This window comes from Citrus clementina, unplaced genomic scaffold (assembly GCF_000493195.1).
Source record: "Citrus clementina cultivar Clemenules unplaced genomic scaffold, Citrus_clementina_v1.0 scaffold_9, whole genome shotgun sequence".
NCBI classification, from domain to species: Eukaryota; Viridiplantae; Streptophyta; class Magnoliopsida; order Sapindales; family Rutaceae; genus Citrus; species Citrus x clementina.
In genome coordinates, this window is record NW_006261964.1 from 18,825,709 (window position 1) to 18,845,116 (window position 19,408).

Here is a 19,408-nt window from a genome sequence, read left to right on the forward strand (position 1 = left end):
CAGTATGATGATCATTCAGTCCATTCCCTCTGATTGTTGGGACAAACACTTGAAACTTTTCTGAGCAGTTAATTGATGAAACTTTTGAAACTACTTTGACTAATTCTTTTAGAATTGCATAATTTGGAAAAGGATTGTAGCATCTAAACTCCCAGATAAAGATATACTTATAGGTTTTGACATTCTTGGTTAAAAACCTATTCCTCACCAGTTCTGGAGTTCGCTACAAGAAAATGTTCTTGCCTTATACAAATACATTACGTCTGTATGCACTTTCCGAAACACCATCTCTATACAGTCATATTTCACAGAACTTCCTAGAGTTTTGTCCAGAAAACCATTCACAGTTCCACCATTCTTCACCTCTTTGGAAAAATGAACAATTCTTCATTCACCTTCCTTTCAAACTCAACGAAGACATAAACCCCACAAAAGCATCACACCCGGGTATGTCTCCTTCCGACCTCCTACTTGCTAAGCAAGAATGTTCTCAGTTGCTTCAGCAAGGTCTTATTGAACCAACTGATTCATATTGGGCTTGTCAAGCCTTCTATGTTGAAAAAAGATCTGAATTAGTTCGTGCTAAAAAGAGGTTAGTTATTGAGTACCAGCCGCTTAATTCTTTCCTTAAAGATGATAAATTTCCCCTTCCAAAAATCCAGACCCTGTTTGTCCATCTTCAAGGGGCTCGAATCTTCTCTAAGTTTGATTTAAAAGCTGGTTTTTGGCAACTTGGTATTTCACTAGTTGACCATCACAAAACTGCCTTCTGCATCCCTGATGCCCATTATCAGTGAAATGTTATGCCTTTTGGTCTTAAGGTCGCTCCTTCATTATTCCAAAAAGCCTTGACAAAAATCTTCAGTCTTATCCTTCATCATGCTTTGGTATACATTGATGATATCTTATTATTTTCCTCTGACCATGAGAGCCACCAGAAGCTCCTTTTGGATTTCTATCATATTGTGCAGGAACACGGAATCATGCTTTCTGAAAAGAAAAGCAGCATAGCAAAAGAATCAATTGACTTTCTTGGCATGGTGATTAAAGATGGCCATTATCAACCTGGTCCACACATTGCAACTGAATTATTAAAGTTTTTGGACACACATCTCAACAAAAAGCAAATCCAACAATTCCTCGGGATTGTTAATTATGTCCGTGATTTCATCCCTAAAGTTACAATCCACACAAGCCAGTTGTCCGCATGCTAAAAAAATAGTGCCCTCTATGGGGACCAGCACAAACAGAAGCTGTCCAACAACTAAAGGTGATGGCCCAGTCACCTCCTCCTCTCCGAATTCCCACAACTGGCCAACGCATTCTACAGACCGATGCCAGTGATGATTACTGGAGTGCCATCCTTCTTGAAGAGATAAATGTGTACGTCACTTATGTGCACATGCAAGCGGACAATTCAAAGACTCTGAAAAGAATTACCATGTGATCTACAAAGAGATCTTGGCAGTCAACTCCTCGTTTCCTCGAATCTTCGACTTTAAAAATAAGTTATTTCTGACAAACAATTGCTCAGCCATAAAAACTGGTTTGCTAAATATGATTTTACTGTCCAAACTTCCTTACACGTCCGGCTATAAATAAACCCTCACTTATTTCTTCCATTCACACCATTCCAGTTATAGCCATGAAATCATCAACTTCCTTTTAAAGCTCTCAACCAGAGAACTTTTCCCATGAACATTCCTTTTCACTCAGCCTACCAGATCCAATACTTTGTAAAGAAATTCCTTTACCGGTATTTCTTTAATGTTCAAAGCAAAAAGCCTAATCATTTTCCTTCCCTATGTATGGAAAACCTGTTTCTCATAGGTCTTACCCTGTCTTCCCTAACCATCTGCGAAGATGAGTTATGGTACATGCGGTGTCTACAACCCTGTATGCCACAAACTGGTTTTTCCTGTTAAACCAATCCTCACTCACATCACCACTCCTGAGTTCTCGTCAGATCTCCTCTGGACTCTCCTTGAATGATATTCACCACTCACGTGGTGGCGAAAACAACTTAAAAATCTGTGTACTTTTCACGGATTAGACAGAATGCCAGAATAAGAAGCCAACATGTTCACTACAGTCTTCATCGTTCAACTCCCTGATTACACTAACGTCTTATTCCAAGACGCTCAGGATCCATGGGAAGATTTTCAGTCCCCTCTCCCTACTGAAAATTCCCATTACACTGTCACCGATCCATATCCTCCTGCTCCACCAGCCCCAAAAAAGATAACTGACACTGATGAAGAAGCCTATCTGCAAGCTGAAGCATATCTTGATCAGAGACAGATCCGTCGTGCCAAACGCCAATATGAGAAAGAGATTGGCGATATGTCTCCATCACACTACCCATCCACTCCATGATTGCAGACACACATGGGAATCTTTAGCTTTTGCTTTTTTAAAGTTTGCTTTAATAATTAGGCAAGGGTCCTGTCTTGTCTAAAGTATGTTTTATGCTTTTCCTTTTTTAAAGTTTGGCGTGGTGTGCTTTCATGATTATGCTTTTGTAAAAGATAAGGGACCCACCTTATCTCTCCTTCCTCGAGATCTCTATATAAAGATCTCTCTATCCCTTTGTAAGGCAGGAGTTAATTTGAAATAAAATTCAGGTTTTCTTCATATCATGTCTCTCTAAACCTTTTCTCTCTTCTAAGAATCAAAGAAATTATTTGGGTTAATAATGATACGCTCACCTCTAATTTTCTAAACTGAGTATGCTCTGCACTTGCCTTCAGCCTAAGGATCCTGTGCATCAAAAAGGTCCTATTTTATCCTCCAAAAGTGATTTTTGTAAAATGAAATTATTTTCTCACAACATTCACCCTCTTTGAAGGCCAAGAGTGCCATTTTTTCGGGTGGTATCGTGAAAAACTATTTTCAAATATGATTTTCCGATTTGGTATTTGATAGATAAGTGTATATTGGCTGGAAACCAGAACTTGCGGGCTATTGGCCCTAAGGATAGACTTTGTTCTATTACAGATCTGGTGTAACAACACCACGTACAACTACCCACTGGCATCATCTAATCTAGGAATGGGATGTTTATACTTTATCGTAATATTGTTGATGGCGTGACAATTAACATACACCCTCCATGACCTAACCATTTTAGGCACAAGCAATATTGGAACAACACAACGACTAATGCTTTCATGCACATACCACTTCTTCGTAAGGTCACTTACCTGCCTTTGAAGTTCCTTTGTCTCTTCAGAGTTATTTCCATAGGCTGGCCTATTTGGAATTGATGCTCTAGGTATGAAGTCAATTTGATGCTCAATTTCTTTCATTAGTGGTAAACCATTAGGTATCTCTTTAGGAATTACATCTTTAATTTCTTGTAAAACAGAAATAATTACACTACGTAAACAAGGATTAAGTTCATTAGTACTTAAATAAGCATCTTTGTACAAAGTTGATGTGAATCTCACAATGAAACTTTGAAATCCACACTTAATTTGTAGTTTCAACTTCCCAAGAAAGTTCTAAACAGATTTATGACAAACAAAACCTTGACCCAATGCTTAAGAAAACATGAACCAAAGGTATAGAGAATGATATTGATGCCACACTCAAGAAATAGATGAGAAGTGAGTGATAAGTCTAAATTTAGAATGCCACAAGAATGCAAATTTTTTATAAGTTCACTAGTTCTCAAAAGAACCAAAAAAAGAATAATCTTTCAAATTCAAATAACATTAATCTCTAATTTTTTACATAGCAAGGTTGCTGAGTTTAAATAGACCAATCAAAACCCAAGATCCTAAAAATACAAATGAAAATATTGGAACAACCCTCCAAGTAGGTTTGTCAAAGGATGCTTCAAAAGTCTTCACCAACCCACCATAATTAATCCTATCTTTGACAAACTTAATGCTAACCTACTATAAGTAATGCTATCATTGACAAACTTAATGTTAGCCCACCATCATTGATGGTAGACTTACCTTACCCATTGACAAACTTGAAAAAAAAAAAAACAAATGAAGTTGAAAAACAAAGGAGTCATTGAAAATCCCAAGTCTGAACAAGCTGTAATGAATTGGTCATAACTCCTTCTAGAGAACTCCAAATCCATCTCTGTAAAATTTATTGGAAAGCTAACTTAATTATCTTTGCAACGGTATATAGCTTATACATTATTTCTGGCTCAATCAATACAGTTTTTTTTCCGATTGTGACCTTTCTGCATTTGATACAAATTGTGTATTTGACTGCCCAATAACTTGAATAATGCCCACAATGCCTTGTCTTCTCTTCAAGCCCAATTCATGATGTCTTGCATCTTTAATTGCATTTTCAATCCATATTTTCTCAATTAATCCATTTAAAGCAACTTGCATCTTTTTGGCTCTAGCTCTTGTAATTGGGCCTCCATGAATGTGCAAAGGATCACTTGAAGTTTTAATGGTATTCCCTTGATGGTTCTCATCAAAAGTACAATCATAGATTGTCTTAAAATTAAAGCACTTTTAATATCACTCTCTTTCATATATTAATTTATTTGTTTTCTCTCTTTTCTTTGCTTGCTCACTGAAACTTCCTTTCCTTTTTTCACTCTCTTTTTAGTTTCAACCCCTCTTGATTTTGAACTCTCTCACATCTTTTTCAAGTCACTCTCTTTTTACCCTCACATAATCATCATACACTTGTATTGGGGATAAAGGTACAAGTAGTACAGGCCTTTCATTTAGTATAAAAGAGTATTTATTGGTATAACCATCATAAATGATATGTCCATCAAAATACCATGGTTACCCTAAAAGAATATGTCCCGCATGCATGGCATCACACCACACATAACCTCATCTTTGTACTTCCCAATTAAGAATGAAACAAGCACTTGTTTGTTTACTTTAACTTCTCCACAATTATTCAGTCATGATAGCTTATATGGCCTAGGATGCATGAAAGTTATCAAATTCAATTTTTTAACTAAATAGTGGCAGCCTCATTAGTACAATTCCCTCCATCAATAATCATGTTACATACCTTATTATTGACATGGCATCTAGTATGAAAGATGTTTTCATGTTACATCTTTTCATCTTTTTTTATTTGCACACTGGGAGCTCTTCTTGCAACCAAAAGCTCCCTATAAACTTGATATTCAACATCATTTACATCCTTCAAAGGTGGCATGAAATCATCATTAGATTCACCTTTAGTCTCAATATCCCTATTATCTTTCAAAATCATTAAGATGTAATACGGTCTATTCCCAAACATTTAAAACATTTGATATCTCTATTTCTAGCAAGTTGGGAATTAGATTTACGTTGGTTTAGTGCACCTCATGAAATTTAATCCAAATGGGAAACAAATTAAGTTGACAAGTCATTGGTCTTTTGCTTCCGCCCTTGTTAATTATAGTGAAACGAACATATTATTATTTTAAGAAAAGAAGGGAGCTTTTATTTAGCTGATGGCATTAACCTACCTATTGAAAGACGGTCTAATTTAAGGATGCTAGATTTCTGGACACTTACTCTAGCATATTCTGGGAACCAACAGATCTTCCTCCTCACCATTCTCACAACCACCACATTCCATTAACACCAGATAGCTCATCTGTTAATGTTTATCCTTAAAGGTATCCGCATTTCTAAAAAAATAGATTGAGAAGATGGCATGAGAAATGGTAGTTGCTGGCTTAATTCGGCCAAGTATCAGGCTTACTCCTCTTTCTGTTGTTGGTTAAGAAAAAAAGATGGTTCGTAGCATATTTGCGTTGATTATAGAGCTCTGACAAAATTACTATGAAAGATCAAAATCGGATTCTGGTCATCAACAAGCTCTTGGATGAATTTCATGGTACTGCAAATATGTGTGCATGATACTAATATTGCCAAAACAGTTTTTCATGTAAATTATAGCCATTATGAATTCTTAGTAATGTCATTTGATCTTACTAACATACTAGCAACTTTTAAAAATTTGATGAATAAGTTATTTTAGCCTTACTTTGAGTAGTTTGTCTCGGTCATTTTGATGATATTCTTGTGTATAGCTTCTGTCTTACATATCATGGTCAACACCTTTCTACAATTTTGCATTGCCTTAAAAAACATAATCTTAGTGTGAAGCTTTCCTAATGTTCTTTTGCTACATCTTCCGTTGAATATTTGGGCATGTCATCCCAGCTACAGAAGTGGCAGTAGATCTTAAGAGTCCATTAACACAACCAATATCGTTTCACACAACATGGGTTTTAACTGGTGAAACGAATTAAGTTGACAGGTCATGGTTCTTTTACTCAATGATGGAGTAAATCATTATATCATTTAGCAGCATAACAAGTTTAGACAAAAATTTGTATTTTAATATTAACATAAAATTGTCTAGAATAAATATTAGATTCAAAAGGTACTGAAAAATCATTACTCCCAGCCTAGTGTTTGATAACCACTAGCATGTTTTTTCTACAATAATCTTATTTTATATAAAACATATAACAAATAAATGAGTACCCATAAATATTATAAACCCAAATAGGTTTTAAAATCTACAACATTTTCAGCTGAACATATTTTAGCTATTGCCACATCACCTCTCTTTATGATTTCACATGTAAGGTGAAATCTTCACTCAATATATTTTACTCTTTCGTGAGATTTAGGCTCAATAGCATTTGCAATTGCTCCATTATTGTCACCGTAAATCGTGATTTGTTGACTCAATATAAAGAACAACACCAAGTTCTTGAATAAACTTACGAATCCATATAGCTTCCTTTGCAGCTTCACTTGCAACTATATACTCTGCTTCTATTGTAGAATCTGCAACAATATCTTGCTTATAACTTCTCCAATTACCAAGAAGAAAGATGAAACCTTATGTGGATTTCTATCATCAACATATGATTGAAAATCAAAGTCAATATATCATTCCACTATCAAATCCTCATGGTAACATTAAGCGGCAATCCGGTTAACACAAAGCGGTAAGCCGATTATCACCAGAAAGTCAATAATGGCTAGTTTTCTATTCCAACTATAAAATGGCTTAAATCAAATTCAATTACTAAGAGACAACCATTGTTTTCATTGAGCAATCCTCTGCAATCTAAGCATAAAATTTGTGTATTTATTTCATTTATTCACACATATTGGGCTTTCATTTATAATCAAACACATTGTTTGAGGGAAATTTTTTTGTAATCATTTTTGTAAGATCAAGTTGAGAAGTTATAAGTGTTTGGACACACTTGGGTTAAGAGATTGGAGATAATCTCCTGTTGTAAATGTCTATTGACACCTTGGAAGTCAATTGTAAGAGTCGTTGAACCCTTAAAGGCTCGCTTAGTGAAATTCTCAAGCCCGGTGAGCTTGGGGGCGTGGGAGTAGGCACGATTGGCCGAACCACATAAAAATTGCGTGTTTGCTTTCTCTTACCCTATCTCTTTAGTTTTCATCGTACTTTAATTTGTTTATTTCAAATTTGGTTGCTTTGTTTATATTGCAGTAAGTTTTAGTTGCTTAAATTTTTAGAAACCCAATTCACCCCCTCTTAGGTTGCCTAGTTAGTAAGTACACCCTCGAATGGTTCCTTTAAATGACATCTATCGAGACCAATAAATGGTCTACGGTCCTCCTTGAAACCATCTCTGAATCTTGGAAAATTAATAACGAATCTTTAGAACTTACATTTGTGGAAAGAGATGCCTAATTTTGTAACTTTAAGCATTACTAGTGCACCTGGCATTTATTGTTTTATAATGTGAGCATAGTTCCAAGAATTCTTGAAGCTCTGAACAAGCCATTATCTCTATCATTACCATCATCATCATCAAATTTATTATTGCCTTCATGTCTTGCTCCTTTATCATCACCATCATTTTTTGAATTAGACCATAAATAAAACTCATCTAAGCATCATAAAGAAGACAAATCATATGTTACTGTCTGTGTTAAAGGACCAGCAACCGAGGCATTTTTAGTTGCCTTTGTCTTTGTTGGCTTAGGCCTGCTTTGAACAAACTAACAATCTATAGAATTTATTTTTCTTGTCCTTCCACTAGTCTTTGATGACTTAATAGGAACAGGCTGTCTTTTCTACATCTGCTATATAATCCTCTTAGAAGCCTTTATCCTGACAGACCCAGCTTTTCTTTTGTTAGCAAGCATATGAGATAACTATACTTTACTATTTCTCCCCTTACCTTAGTTTGACTTTCTTATAGTTGACTGAAATGGTTCAACTTAGTCAACTTGAGATAGAAATTCAAGAGGCAATGAAGGTTAATGATTAGGACTTGGTGCTTGTTATGGAGTAGTTATTCATTGTCCAGGTTCAAACATTGGCTAGAAACGTGTTGATGATACAGGAGGAATGGCAGGATCTGAGATAGATTGACCTTTCCATAAAATTGGGACAATAATAGATTTATGTAATCAGCATCCAACCCAATGTCATCATCATTATTTTCATTTTCTATCACAAAATCATAAAAATCATCAATAACATCGAAGTCACTGAAATGGTCACTATAGAAAGGTGTAGAGATTTAGAAGATTATTATCATTTCCTTGGTTTGGCTAAGTTGCATGGGTAGTTGCATGAGCTGTTGTTTGGCCAATTTTTTGGTTAATTTTTGGAGTAGACAATAAGGTGGTCATAAGTTGGATGTGTGTCATTAAAGTCACTGACAAAGTCTTTTATAGGTGTCAAAGGCTGCTCTTGTTGTAGATTAGCTTCCTTTACTGACCTAATTTTCTCAAGAAGTTGTTGTGTGGTTAGTACGTTGATTATTGTTGTCATAGGTTGCTCAAGATCATGTGTGATTAATAGTTTAGGATCAGCTACGACTTGTTGAGCTTCATGTTGAGGTTCAATTTCAATTTCATGTAAAGGCTCAGGTTTAGGGAGTGATGGAATGATAGGTTTAAATTAAGGTTCAAGTGTAAGGGTAGGTGTCTTGCCTTTTCTTCTCTTCCTTGAAACTCTCTTAATATTTCTACAACTCTTCTTAGTAGGTGCAGGTTTAGAAGGTTGTGGTGCTTCTGCTGCAGTACCCTGAATGTCATCATCAAATAATCTCTTTCTATCCATACTCATCAAAGCAGCTTCATATAGAAGTTAATCTCTTTGTACTTCTTCTCATTAAACAAGTGTTGCACCTGATATACTTCATTATCATTCTTATTGTCCCATTTTTTTTTAATTTAAGTTAATGTAACCTCAATGAGAAACCTCTGAGCAGGCCAATTGTTTTTTCCAAAATCTTATCTCATTGCACCATTAATCAAGATCACTCTACTTATATTAGGCCAACATCCCGCCTTACACCCAAAAAGTTAACAAAAGCTAACACCTTAAATTTTGTTTCCTAATCACAACACACAAACAAGTTTCAAAATCCATAATCCACATAAATACTAGTAACAATCAAATATTTTGCAACAAACTAATAATTATAACATACAAGAAGAGCAACCAATAAATTTTGTGAACAAGTTATATAAACATGTACATTTAAAATTATGCCCCCAGAAAAAGCATATACAACCTCATTAGGTAAATCATCCATTACAAATGTTATGGCAATTAAACCGTAAGCACAATGAAACAAAAACAAGATTAAACAACAACCTGGCCACTCAAATTTCAAAATCATCACTTAGAATGAGCCTCGCAACCATAACCAACAACAATAACTTGTAATACTTGTAAAAACCTACACAAAGAACAGAATTCCCAGTTTTCTTTTGTCATTTTCAATCTTCTAAGTGTAGAAACAAACAAGAATTTCTTATGTTTTTTATACTACAAACAAAAACCAACAAATTCAAAAAAACCTAGGGCTTCCAATAATGTTTCAAAATCAACGACTAACACCCTGATGCGGTGTCATTGACCTAACATTATCAAGCCCATGAATTACATAAATACCAACATACAGCCAAAACAAAAAATGATCGTAATATGTTACTAAAAATTCTATTTTTCTTACCCTAATTGTCAGAGGAGGTTGTTCAGACTCAGATTCTCCATTACTACTACATGAGTTCATCTTGCTACTTCCAATTTCGTCTTTATATTGTCTTCAATTGTCCTTTGTTTTTTGTCTTAGTAAAGTCTTACAATTGTAGGTACAAGACACTTTGCTCAATTTTTTTTCCCACATCTACAGCACCCATTTACTTGGATAAGAAAATGAAGGTTAGGTAAAAATACTAAATGATTTGATTTTGTTTGCATATGTTGTGGTCGTCCACATGGCTCTATGCTTAACAATTGCTACGAATTTATACAAGTACCATCTTCCCCTTTTTGTTGTTTAAACTAACGAAGAGATAACGAGTTCTAGCGGGTAGCATAATGTTTTCAATAGTAAGGAGACAATTTGAAGATTGCCTTTTCATGAAAGGGGTACGCCAAAATTAACCCATTTATCAATGGGATGCTACAAAAAAAAAAGAAAAAAAGATGGGATCAAAATCTCACCACCATTTTCATTTTTTTGGGATCAAAATCTCACCACCATTTTCATTTTACTCCAGATAATAGCACCCCTTAATTTATCATTGGGAAAAATATTTACCGTTCACCCGTTTTTTCAAATTTTTTCAAAAATACACAATTTTTTTTTTGGTTGGAATCCACCTAAAGTTACATTTTGTTTTACTTTTCCACTTCCGTTTGTAATCTTGTTAAGAAAACTCCTTGAAATTTTAGTACATGACCCTTTTTTCTTTTAAAACGAACCTCCACCATTTTTTTTCTATCCCGCCTACAATCATCAGATCATACCTAATTATCTTTCCCATTGGCCCATAAACAAACTAATTCCCCAACCATTAAATGCAGAGTTTTTTTATTTTAAATATAACAGTAGTATTAGAATGCTAAATTATAACAATAGTATTAGAAATAACCTAATCTTGCAAACCATCAATTGAATTTAAGATAAGTAGAGTTTTATTATTCATTGAGTTATAATCTCTAGTAGTTAAGATTTTTTTGTACTTCATTAACATACCAATAATGATATTCATCAAACAAAAATTACAAACGGAATTTTTCGTTAGTTTTATTATTCATTGAGTTTTGGGAGGTAAAATAGTCATTTGCTTAAGTTCCGTTAGATTTCTTAATGGATTCCAAACGGAAGTCGAAAAGTTAAACAAAATGTAACTTTAGGTGGATTCCAGTAAAAAAAAAATTATGTATTTTAAAAAAAATTAAAAAAAACAGATGGACAATGGATATTTTCCCTTATCATTAAGAGGGCCCAAAAAAAAAAAAAAGACTGAGAATCTTAACAACGCAAACCATTATTTTGATGTTCTCAAAAGTTGTGAGGTAAACTAACCCATTTGCCATTGCCAACCATGAATATTGTTGGAATAAAACCTTAGGTAATACCAGAAACTCCCTTCAGACATCACTGCAATATCATGCAACCACCAGAACAAACGGCTATTAATGAAGTGTTACAAATATTGAGTGGTGGTTTTCGCATCTCAACATGCCAATCACATACAGGATATGATCAGTGGAGAAGTTTAACAATTTGGATGTTCCTAATGAAATTAAAATTTGACATTCCTATCACCTGGCTCAAAAAAAAAAATACGAAAAAAAATCCAACAATCATTCAATTGTTGAGGACGATCAATTAATACATTTTTCAGCAATGACAATATAACATACAAAAAATATTATGGGTATTATTTTCACCCACCACAAAACCTTCCAATCCTTTCTCCATTCCAAATACCAATTGCTCTCAGCTTCACTTAACTCGCAGCAATTGTGCAATTGAAGCGACATGTTTGGTCTAGACACTTCTCTCATCTATTGTCTTAAGTAGTGTGGAATGTTAATATAGCACATGGAGAGTTCTTTTAACCGCCAATGAAACCCAGCCGATGAAGTATCACAGCTAATATGAGCATGCATATAGCCAGAATCATACCAGGTTTTCCCAGCAGCCAATTCTTTGTCTTTTTGACACCTTGAACTTCTCTCTGAACCCTATCTGCCCACAGCATCTGCAACAATTTGAATGAAGAAAAAATTTAATATATCCAACCGTTGAGGCTAGTCAAATAATATTGTTTAATTTAAACTCATTTAATTGTCTGAAAAGAGTGGAAGTTGAGGGAAAAACTAAGACCAACACAATTAGAGGCCCTTGATAATTAAACCAAGACGTTTACCTACTGTTATACATAATTACATAGCTTAAACTTAACTATACACATGCAAATCAACAAAGCCCAAGCACCAATAACAATGGTACTATAAGACTACCATCGGACTTACCTAACTACTAAGGATATCAAAAATCTAGCAAGCAAGTTGTGGAATAAAAAATTCGAAAAAGAAAAAAAAAACAATTAAAAATCAGAAGCTGCAATAACACATTAAAGACCACATACCATGTTTCGAGGGTCTAGTACATTAATTGCAAGTGTTCAATATTGTCAAACTTTACAACTCATTCGAAGACATTTCAACCTTTGGTATCAGGTGTTTGTATGCGTGTAAAGTGTAGGATAGGAAATATATATATATATTTTGATTATATGGCTTTACGGAATTCCTCATGGCTAACAACAATATCCAAAGGCAAAACAAATTTACAGTTAAAAATAATAACAATAATAATAATAAAATAATAAAATAGAAATGAAAGACGAAGAAGAAGAAGATAAAAATCTCTTTACTTTGATCTTTTTCATCCATTTTCTCATTATCCAAAAAGAAAAACAGTTACTTTGATATTAACGATAGCAATAAAATAGTATAAGCAAGTACTGATTAAACGTAATCTTAATAGATGAATCTATCAACTTACAAGTTGTAAAAGCTAAGATATAAAAATCATGTAGTTGGTCAAATGTTCTAAATGTTAAGAGCTGGGTTATTTAATTATTTTATATATAAAATAGTAATATGAACGGAGGAAAATTGTAAAACAGTCACATGAACAGAGGAAATTACAAAAGGAAGTTACCATTCTATCCAAGTCATTCAGTGATAAAGATGACATGGTTTGTTGAAATTTTTCTGTGTCTTCCCGAGAAAGCTTGATTCCAAACTGCTCACTCATGTTTGCCATCATTTCTGGGCTCATATTCTTAACCATGGATGAGAACATCTACCAATTTGCAAGTGAACAGAAATTCAGGTATTAGGTCTCGAATTTCTTTATGATATACAAGGGATTCTAAAGAGAATGATATCATTCCACTGCCACATTAATTAATCTTTACTATGAAAAGCTTTAGAGCATGGAGTGATTGCCAAATATTCAAGTATCATAGATAAAATTGAGTAGTGAATTTAATTAGATCAATCCTATCAGCGCGATTTTAAATGTTGTCCCATACAAATTAAATGATTTCATTTCCATATAGATTTGAAGCAACAATTACTGAAAAATGAAACAAAGAGAAGCGAGTACCTGTTTCATAGCTGGATCATTCATCTGGTTTCTCATTTGTTGTAAATCAGCAGTTGAGGGTGAAAAGCTAGACTGTTGATTGGCTCTAGAATTTGGAAAGAAGCCACCAGAACTAGGCTGACCCAAAACATTATTCCCATTAACAGCAGATCTCTCCCTGGATTCTGATAACCTCGGTCCAGGATCTGAACTTATTCCTTTCGGGTCTACAGCCGCCGATGCTTGACCAGCGACTTTGTTTTTCAAGGCGGATTCCATTTCAAACATTTTCTGAAGATCCTCTGATGACATCTTACTCATGACATCGGATGCTGTTTTAAGCATGTCAGGTCTCATATTTGGAGGAGTTGACCCAGGCCTAAAGCCATTAAAATTAGTTTCAATGGAATCCCCATTTGCATGTGGATTTTCCCCTTGAAATGAAGACGCAATTTGAATCATCCTTTGAAGTTCTTCAGGTGACATCTTGTTGATCATAATCGACACAGCCTTGAACATGTCAGGAGATATCTCTCCAGCTTTTCCGCCACTTAAAGCAGCGAAGGAATCGGGATTGGCATTGGAAATGAAATTCTGGAATGATCTATAGGAGTCACCAAATACAAGAAGCAGAATTAGTAAACATTATAATTTCATAATCAAGGTTCAGTCATTGAATAAACCAGAAGGACAAAACAACCACTTCTGCCTTGAATGGATGAGTTAGGGCAATTGGATATTGATCCAGAAATCAACTTAAATCCTTTGAGATCTGATTGCAGTAATGTTAATCTTAATAATTTAGAGCAATGCGGTAAATTTGTAGGTGTATAAAATTAGAGAATATGACAATATGTGCATATGTAAATACTACTGCCAAATGTCCCAAAAATTTTCTTTAAAAGGAAAAAATAACACTACTGTCCAAGCTCTGTGTTAAATTTATAAGTAAATGATGCTAAGTATAAACCATAAATTTAGAAAAAGGGATTGGATAAAGAAACTCATCATCAGGACCAAAGGAAGCAAGGGAGAAGAGGTAATTATACCAGTTCAAATTCCAAATGGTTTTTTATGCTCAAATATTTTTCATGCTTCACTGCGCCATCAATTTTTCGTAGACCATTCAATTTTTAGAAACAAGAGAATCTCATCACGCATTGATACCAGGATTAATTATAACTACTCCAACAGCTCATTCTAGCAACAAAATAATTATACCTCTTTATTTCCTTCCTATTGCTAATTTGGCATATTGCTATTTTCTCTCTCTCATTTCATCAACTCAATAGCTTAACTAATGGGAAATTTCTGTTTGCTCTGCCTTTTCACTTTTGCTTTTCATCCCCCAACTAGATGCTCCTTACAAATTTGGCTTTTCTTGCATCATATTAGATCATGCTTTCCCAAGCTTATCTCAAATTCAGGAGTTTCCTCGTTTATACAAGATTGAGCTTCATGAGCTCTATACTTAAAACATCAGCTTTGGTTTTAGATGTGTGCTTCATTCTTCAGCCAATAATTAGGAAAAATAAACAAAAGAAGACTATCAATTAAACAATTTAAAAATGGATGGCTATGAAACCTGATTGACTCAGGGTCATCTTTCAAATCTGGCAAAAACTCGGGTTTAGTTGACGAGCCTCTACCATTAGCACTATGTTCACTCTTAGAAGGGTCAGCTTTTTCCCGTGCCAAGTACTCTGTGCCTGAACTTCTATGGCTTCCAGAAGACACTGCCCCAACTTCTTCAGTTATCTCTTCAATTAGTAATCCTATCAAATATAAGCAGAGAACAAACACTTAACACAAATTTCAAGATAAAGAACAAATACACAATTAAGAAGTAAACCATTAAGAAATATCATAACCATCAACAGTATAAAGCTAAAAAACAACATACCTCTTGGTCCATGATGACCATCTTCTTTCATCAGTATTTCCTTGGCATCTCTGTATAAAATATTGCCATCATATAATATGGTACATTTAAAACCCAGAATGCTCTCTTTTATTCTTTCAATTACCATAAACTATTAATAAATGTGATAAAACCATAAAACGAAGGAATGCCATAAATATTGGGAATTAAAATATCAAATAATTTTCTGATATTTCTTAACTATATGCAACTTTTGGCCTATAGCGTAACCAGCACGATTTCACGAGAATAGCTATACTAACATTAATGACATGTACAGCATAAGCAATGGCAAGTAATGGCACTTAAAGACATCCCATGTTTGGCCCATTGCCAGTTGAAATCATACCTTAAGACATCTGCAATAGTTCCGTCATCAGGGGAAACTTCATGGGCGTTGCTCAAATCAGAGACAGCTTCCTAAACAATTTCAGAAAGCTCGTAATAAATAAGTACCAAATAAATTGCATAAATTTGAAATCTTCCAGAAGCACAACTTGGTAATCAGGGGTAGCAACTCACAAGTTTTTATGAAAGAACTTACTTCCAATCGGCCAATATCTTTATAGGCTTGACCCCTTCGATAAAGAGCCTTGACATTCTTTGCATCATATGCCAATACCTGAAATAAATCCGAAGGAAAATCTTTTTATTTTGTATTCTCTTCTTTAACAAAATATAAACCAACAGTCTAACGGTCATTAACTTGTTTATTACGTTTATTGCCAAAATTCAGTTTGTTTCTCCCATCTTAGTTATTTATTTATTTCATTTTAGGAAACAGAGAAACTTAAATATAATAAAAATGTAGGCATACAAATAAGTGACAAGAAGTCCGTGAAGAAAGAAGTAAAGATTGCAAACAGTTCTCCCATGTTCTTCTCACTCTGGAATAACTCGTTAGCTTACCATACATGAAGGATTTCATATCACAATACAAAGACAAGGATAAAATGGCTAGTTCTTACCTCAGAGCCTACTTTTATACACTCATCATACTGCTTTGTTTTTAGGTAACAGGACATCGAGTTAAGGGAGCATGCCAATAAAAGTGTTCTGCCTTCAGAGGAATGGATTCCTTGTAGGTTTTTCTTTGCCTAAAAATTACAAATGGGGAAACATCAATATCAATTCGAGCACATACACCAATCAAAGAGCTTGTGAAAGGTGGATTAGGTAAGTTGAAAATATTGCTTTACAAGTAAATATTTCTGCAAGGCATTGCTGAACCTTCCTTCACTATAAAGCTCATTCCCCTGCAATAGAGAAACGAAAATATAAAATAAAAAATAGATTCCAATATGTTACTGGAAGATGTGAACAGAACATGCTTAATTGCAAATCCTAGATCTATTTCTCTAGTTCATTATCCTTTACCATACACATTAGTAATATGCAGGGTAGAAAGTAAATAAGAATCAATTAATTCAACTGCAGTCTATGTTATAGTCTTTTTTTTTTCTTTTTTTTGGCGGTAAGATAGTCTATGTTATGATCTCACCTATGAAATCTAAGCTCCATCAAACATGTCTATGGCTTTCTACTAGAGAAGTCATCCCATGACAAGCATGGTTGTTTGAGTTACAAAATCAATACATCATTTTCCCATTTCAGAGGCAAAATGAATATGGTTTTCCTGACATCAAATCCTTTAAAGGTACCTGTTTCTTCAACATCTTAGCAGCATTAAACTCATAATTCATTTGGGCATCAATACGGGCACGCATGGTAGCAATCTCTTCTGGACTTGCATTAGCCAATTTCTCACCAATCTCAGCTACCTCCTCTGGAGGGGTATGAGTCAACTGTTCTGCGGCACATTTCAAGTCTTCAGGTCTCATATTCTTCATGTTTTCTGTAGCTATTCTCATCAACTCTGGATTAGCCATCATCTGCAGTACCAGTGGCCATTATGACAATCAATTATAGAAGATTACAAAATAACCAAACCATTGAAAATCTCGAGGCCCATTAAACACCATTAACCACAATCACCCCAAACTAATTAACTGTATATCCTTGGTTTCCAAAAGGAGGTTAATGGCTTGTATCGCCTTCGGATCACCTACTTGAATTATTACATTCTAGCATCTACAAGTTTTTTTTTTTTTTTAATATTATTTTATTTTGTTCTTTTTAAAAAGATGTAACTGTATGATAAGATTTTCTACTTGAACTAAAATCTTTTGCGAAATATTTGCCTGGCATGGCCAATTTGAGAAACATAGTAGGTGTCATCAGTGCCTAGTGACCAAATGAACAATTCAGTCATACAGTTAATGAGTTCAGCATAGAATTTAGGGAATTAATTTACTGAGGTTGATCTAGAAGGCAGAAACTGTAACTTATTTTTAAGTGACTGTCTCTGTTTCATCTTATCATGGTTGGGCTGCACAGTTCTTGAGATTTTAAAACCTAATAGTTAGTCATTGTGATATAAACAGAATAACAGTGAAGTCATCCACAAAAGATTTTGGAAGGTTTCAAACGAGCCATATCTGGTTTTAAAATTACTTTAACTGGTTTCATATTATCCTTAGTAGTGATGATACCTGTGGGATGCTGCCATAGGGGCCTGTCTAAGTGATTTTCAAGTAGCTTTACTCGATTGACTGCCTGAGTTAGAATCCTGGGGAGGTAGAGGGTTATATGCTATTGATTATTTGTACATATTCAAATACAGAAACATATGAAATCAATCTAATTAATCCCAGAGGCATCTAGCATGATTCGATATAGTTAGATTTTATTCTGGCTTAATAAACATTTAAGTTATAAACCAACTAATAGTGTTGGGACAGCTATATGAATTCACCAACATAATAGTTGCCACATCTCTGAAGACGAGTTTATGACCAACAAAGCAAAGCTCAACCATTAGTTACACTCAGATTAATAATTACATTGTTGAACCTAAATGTTATAACAAAATTTCAAATATTATATTGGTTAAACAGACCTTTTTTTATTTTTTTATTTTTTGATAATCTGCTTTTACTATTGGTAAATCTTTGATTTCTATTGCTACTATTTCTTTATGCTTTTGTTTAATAAAAAAAAAATCAATAGCTCAAACATCCTAGGCGGATGCTACAGGCTGAAACTATGGAATAGGAAAATAATCAACAGAAACTTCCATTAGAAACCTTAATCGGAATTCACATGATCACAACACAAAATTGCACAATTCAAGCAATTTCCAAAAGTATATCAAAATTTAAGTAATAATCAAGTAAAACAACAATGAACAGAAGAAAACCTGTTGTTGGATCCTTGCAAAGTCATCGGGCGACATGCGATTCATCTGTTCTTGAGCAAGTCTAATCATCTCTGGATCCATCATTCCGTTAAACATTCTTGAATTCGAGGACGCCTTGCGACTGCTGGATTGCAATAATCGGCAAAGTTTTGAATTTGATTGTTTGTTCAATGCTTGATTCTTTGGTTTTCAATTATTTTTTATTTAAATGCTTTAGGATTAGGAACACCGATGAAAGACAAAATTGAAAAAGTAAATACAAACTGGCAATCCAATATTTATTTCTTTTATTATTATTCCTAATTTCTGTACAGTTTCGATGATGTTTTAACTGTGTATCATTATATTTAGGATTTTTCTACTTTACCATCAATGTAAGGATTAATGTTCACAAATTAAACTGTGGGTTCCATTTAAACTCACAGCCAATAAATAGAGATGTACCTTATATTAATTATAAGTTAGCAGCTCCCATTTATTTAATTAATGATATACAATAATTGTGTTCGAGAATTTTTATAAAATAACTATTATTATCCTTAGAATTTAAAGTAATTTTACTTAAATAATATATTTTATTTAAAATTATTTTTCAACGCTCCTTTAAATTTATATTGTAATAATTATTTTTAAATAAATTTTTTAAAATCTATTATCATTAAGTATAAAATATAATAAATAAATTGTAATTACAAAATTTATATATAATATAACACTAATAAATAACACAATTAAGTACATATGTTTAAGTAAACGTCATAATTATATCAATAAACTTATTGGTGAGATTGCTTGTAATTAAAAAATACTTGATCAC

At 33.9% G+C, this 19,408-nt stretch overlaps 1 protein-coding gene across 1 annotated transcript; it reads right to left on the reverse strand.

The window, feature by feature from the left end:
* Positions 1-11,596: 11,596 nt before the first annotated feature.
* On the reverse strand, positions 11,597-18,853 carry LOC18031194 (outer envelope protein 61). Its single transcript, XM_006421023.2, has 11 exons — positions 18,592-18,853; positions 16,994-17,224; positions 16,532-16,588; positions 16,301-16,429; positions 15,877-15,954; positions 15,682-15,752; positions 15,315-15,364; positions 14,997-15,186; positions 13,433-14,015; positions 12,983-13,126; positions 11,597-12,014 (listed from the first exon to the last, which is right to left on the reverse strand). The coding sequence occupies exons 1-11, from the start codon at positions 18,685-18,687 to the stop codon at positions 11,868-11,870; spliced, it is 1,776 nt and encodes a 591-aa protein (XP_006421086.1). The 5' UTR covers positions 18,688-18,853; the 3' UTR covers positions 11,597-11,867.
* Positions 18,854-19,408: the final 555 nt, after the last annotated feature.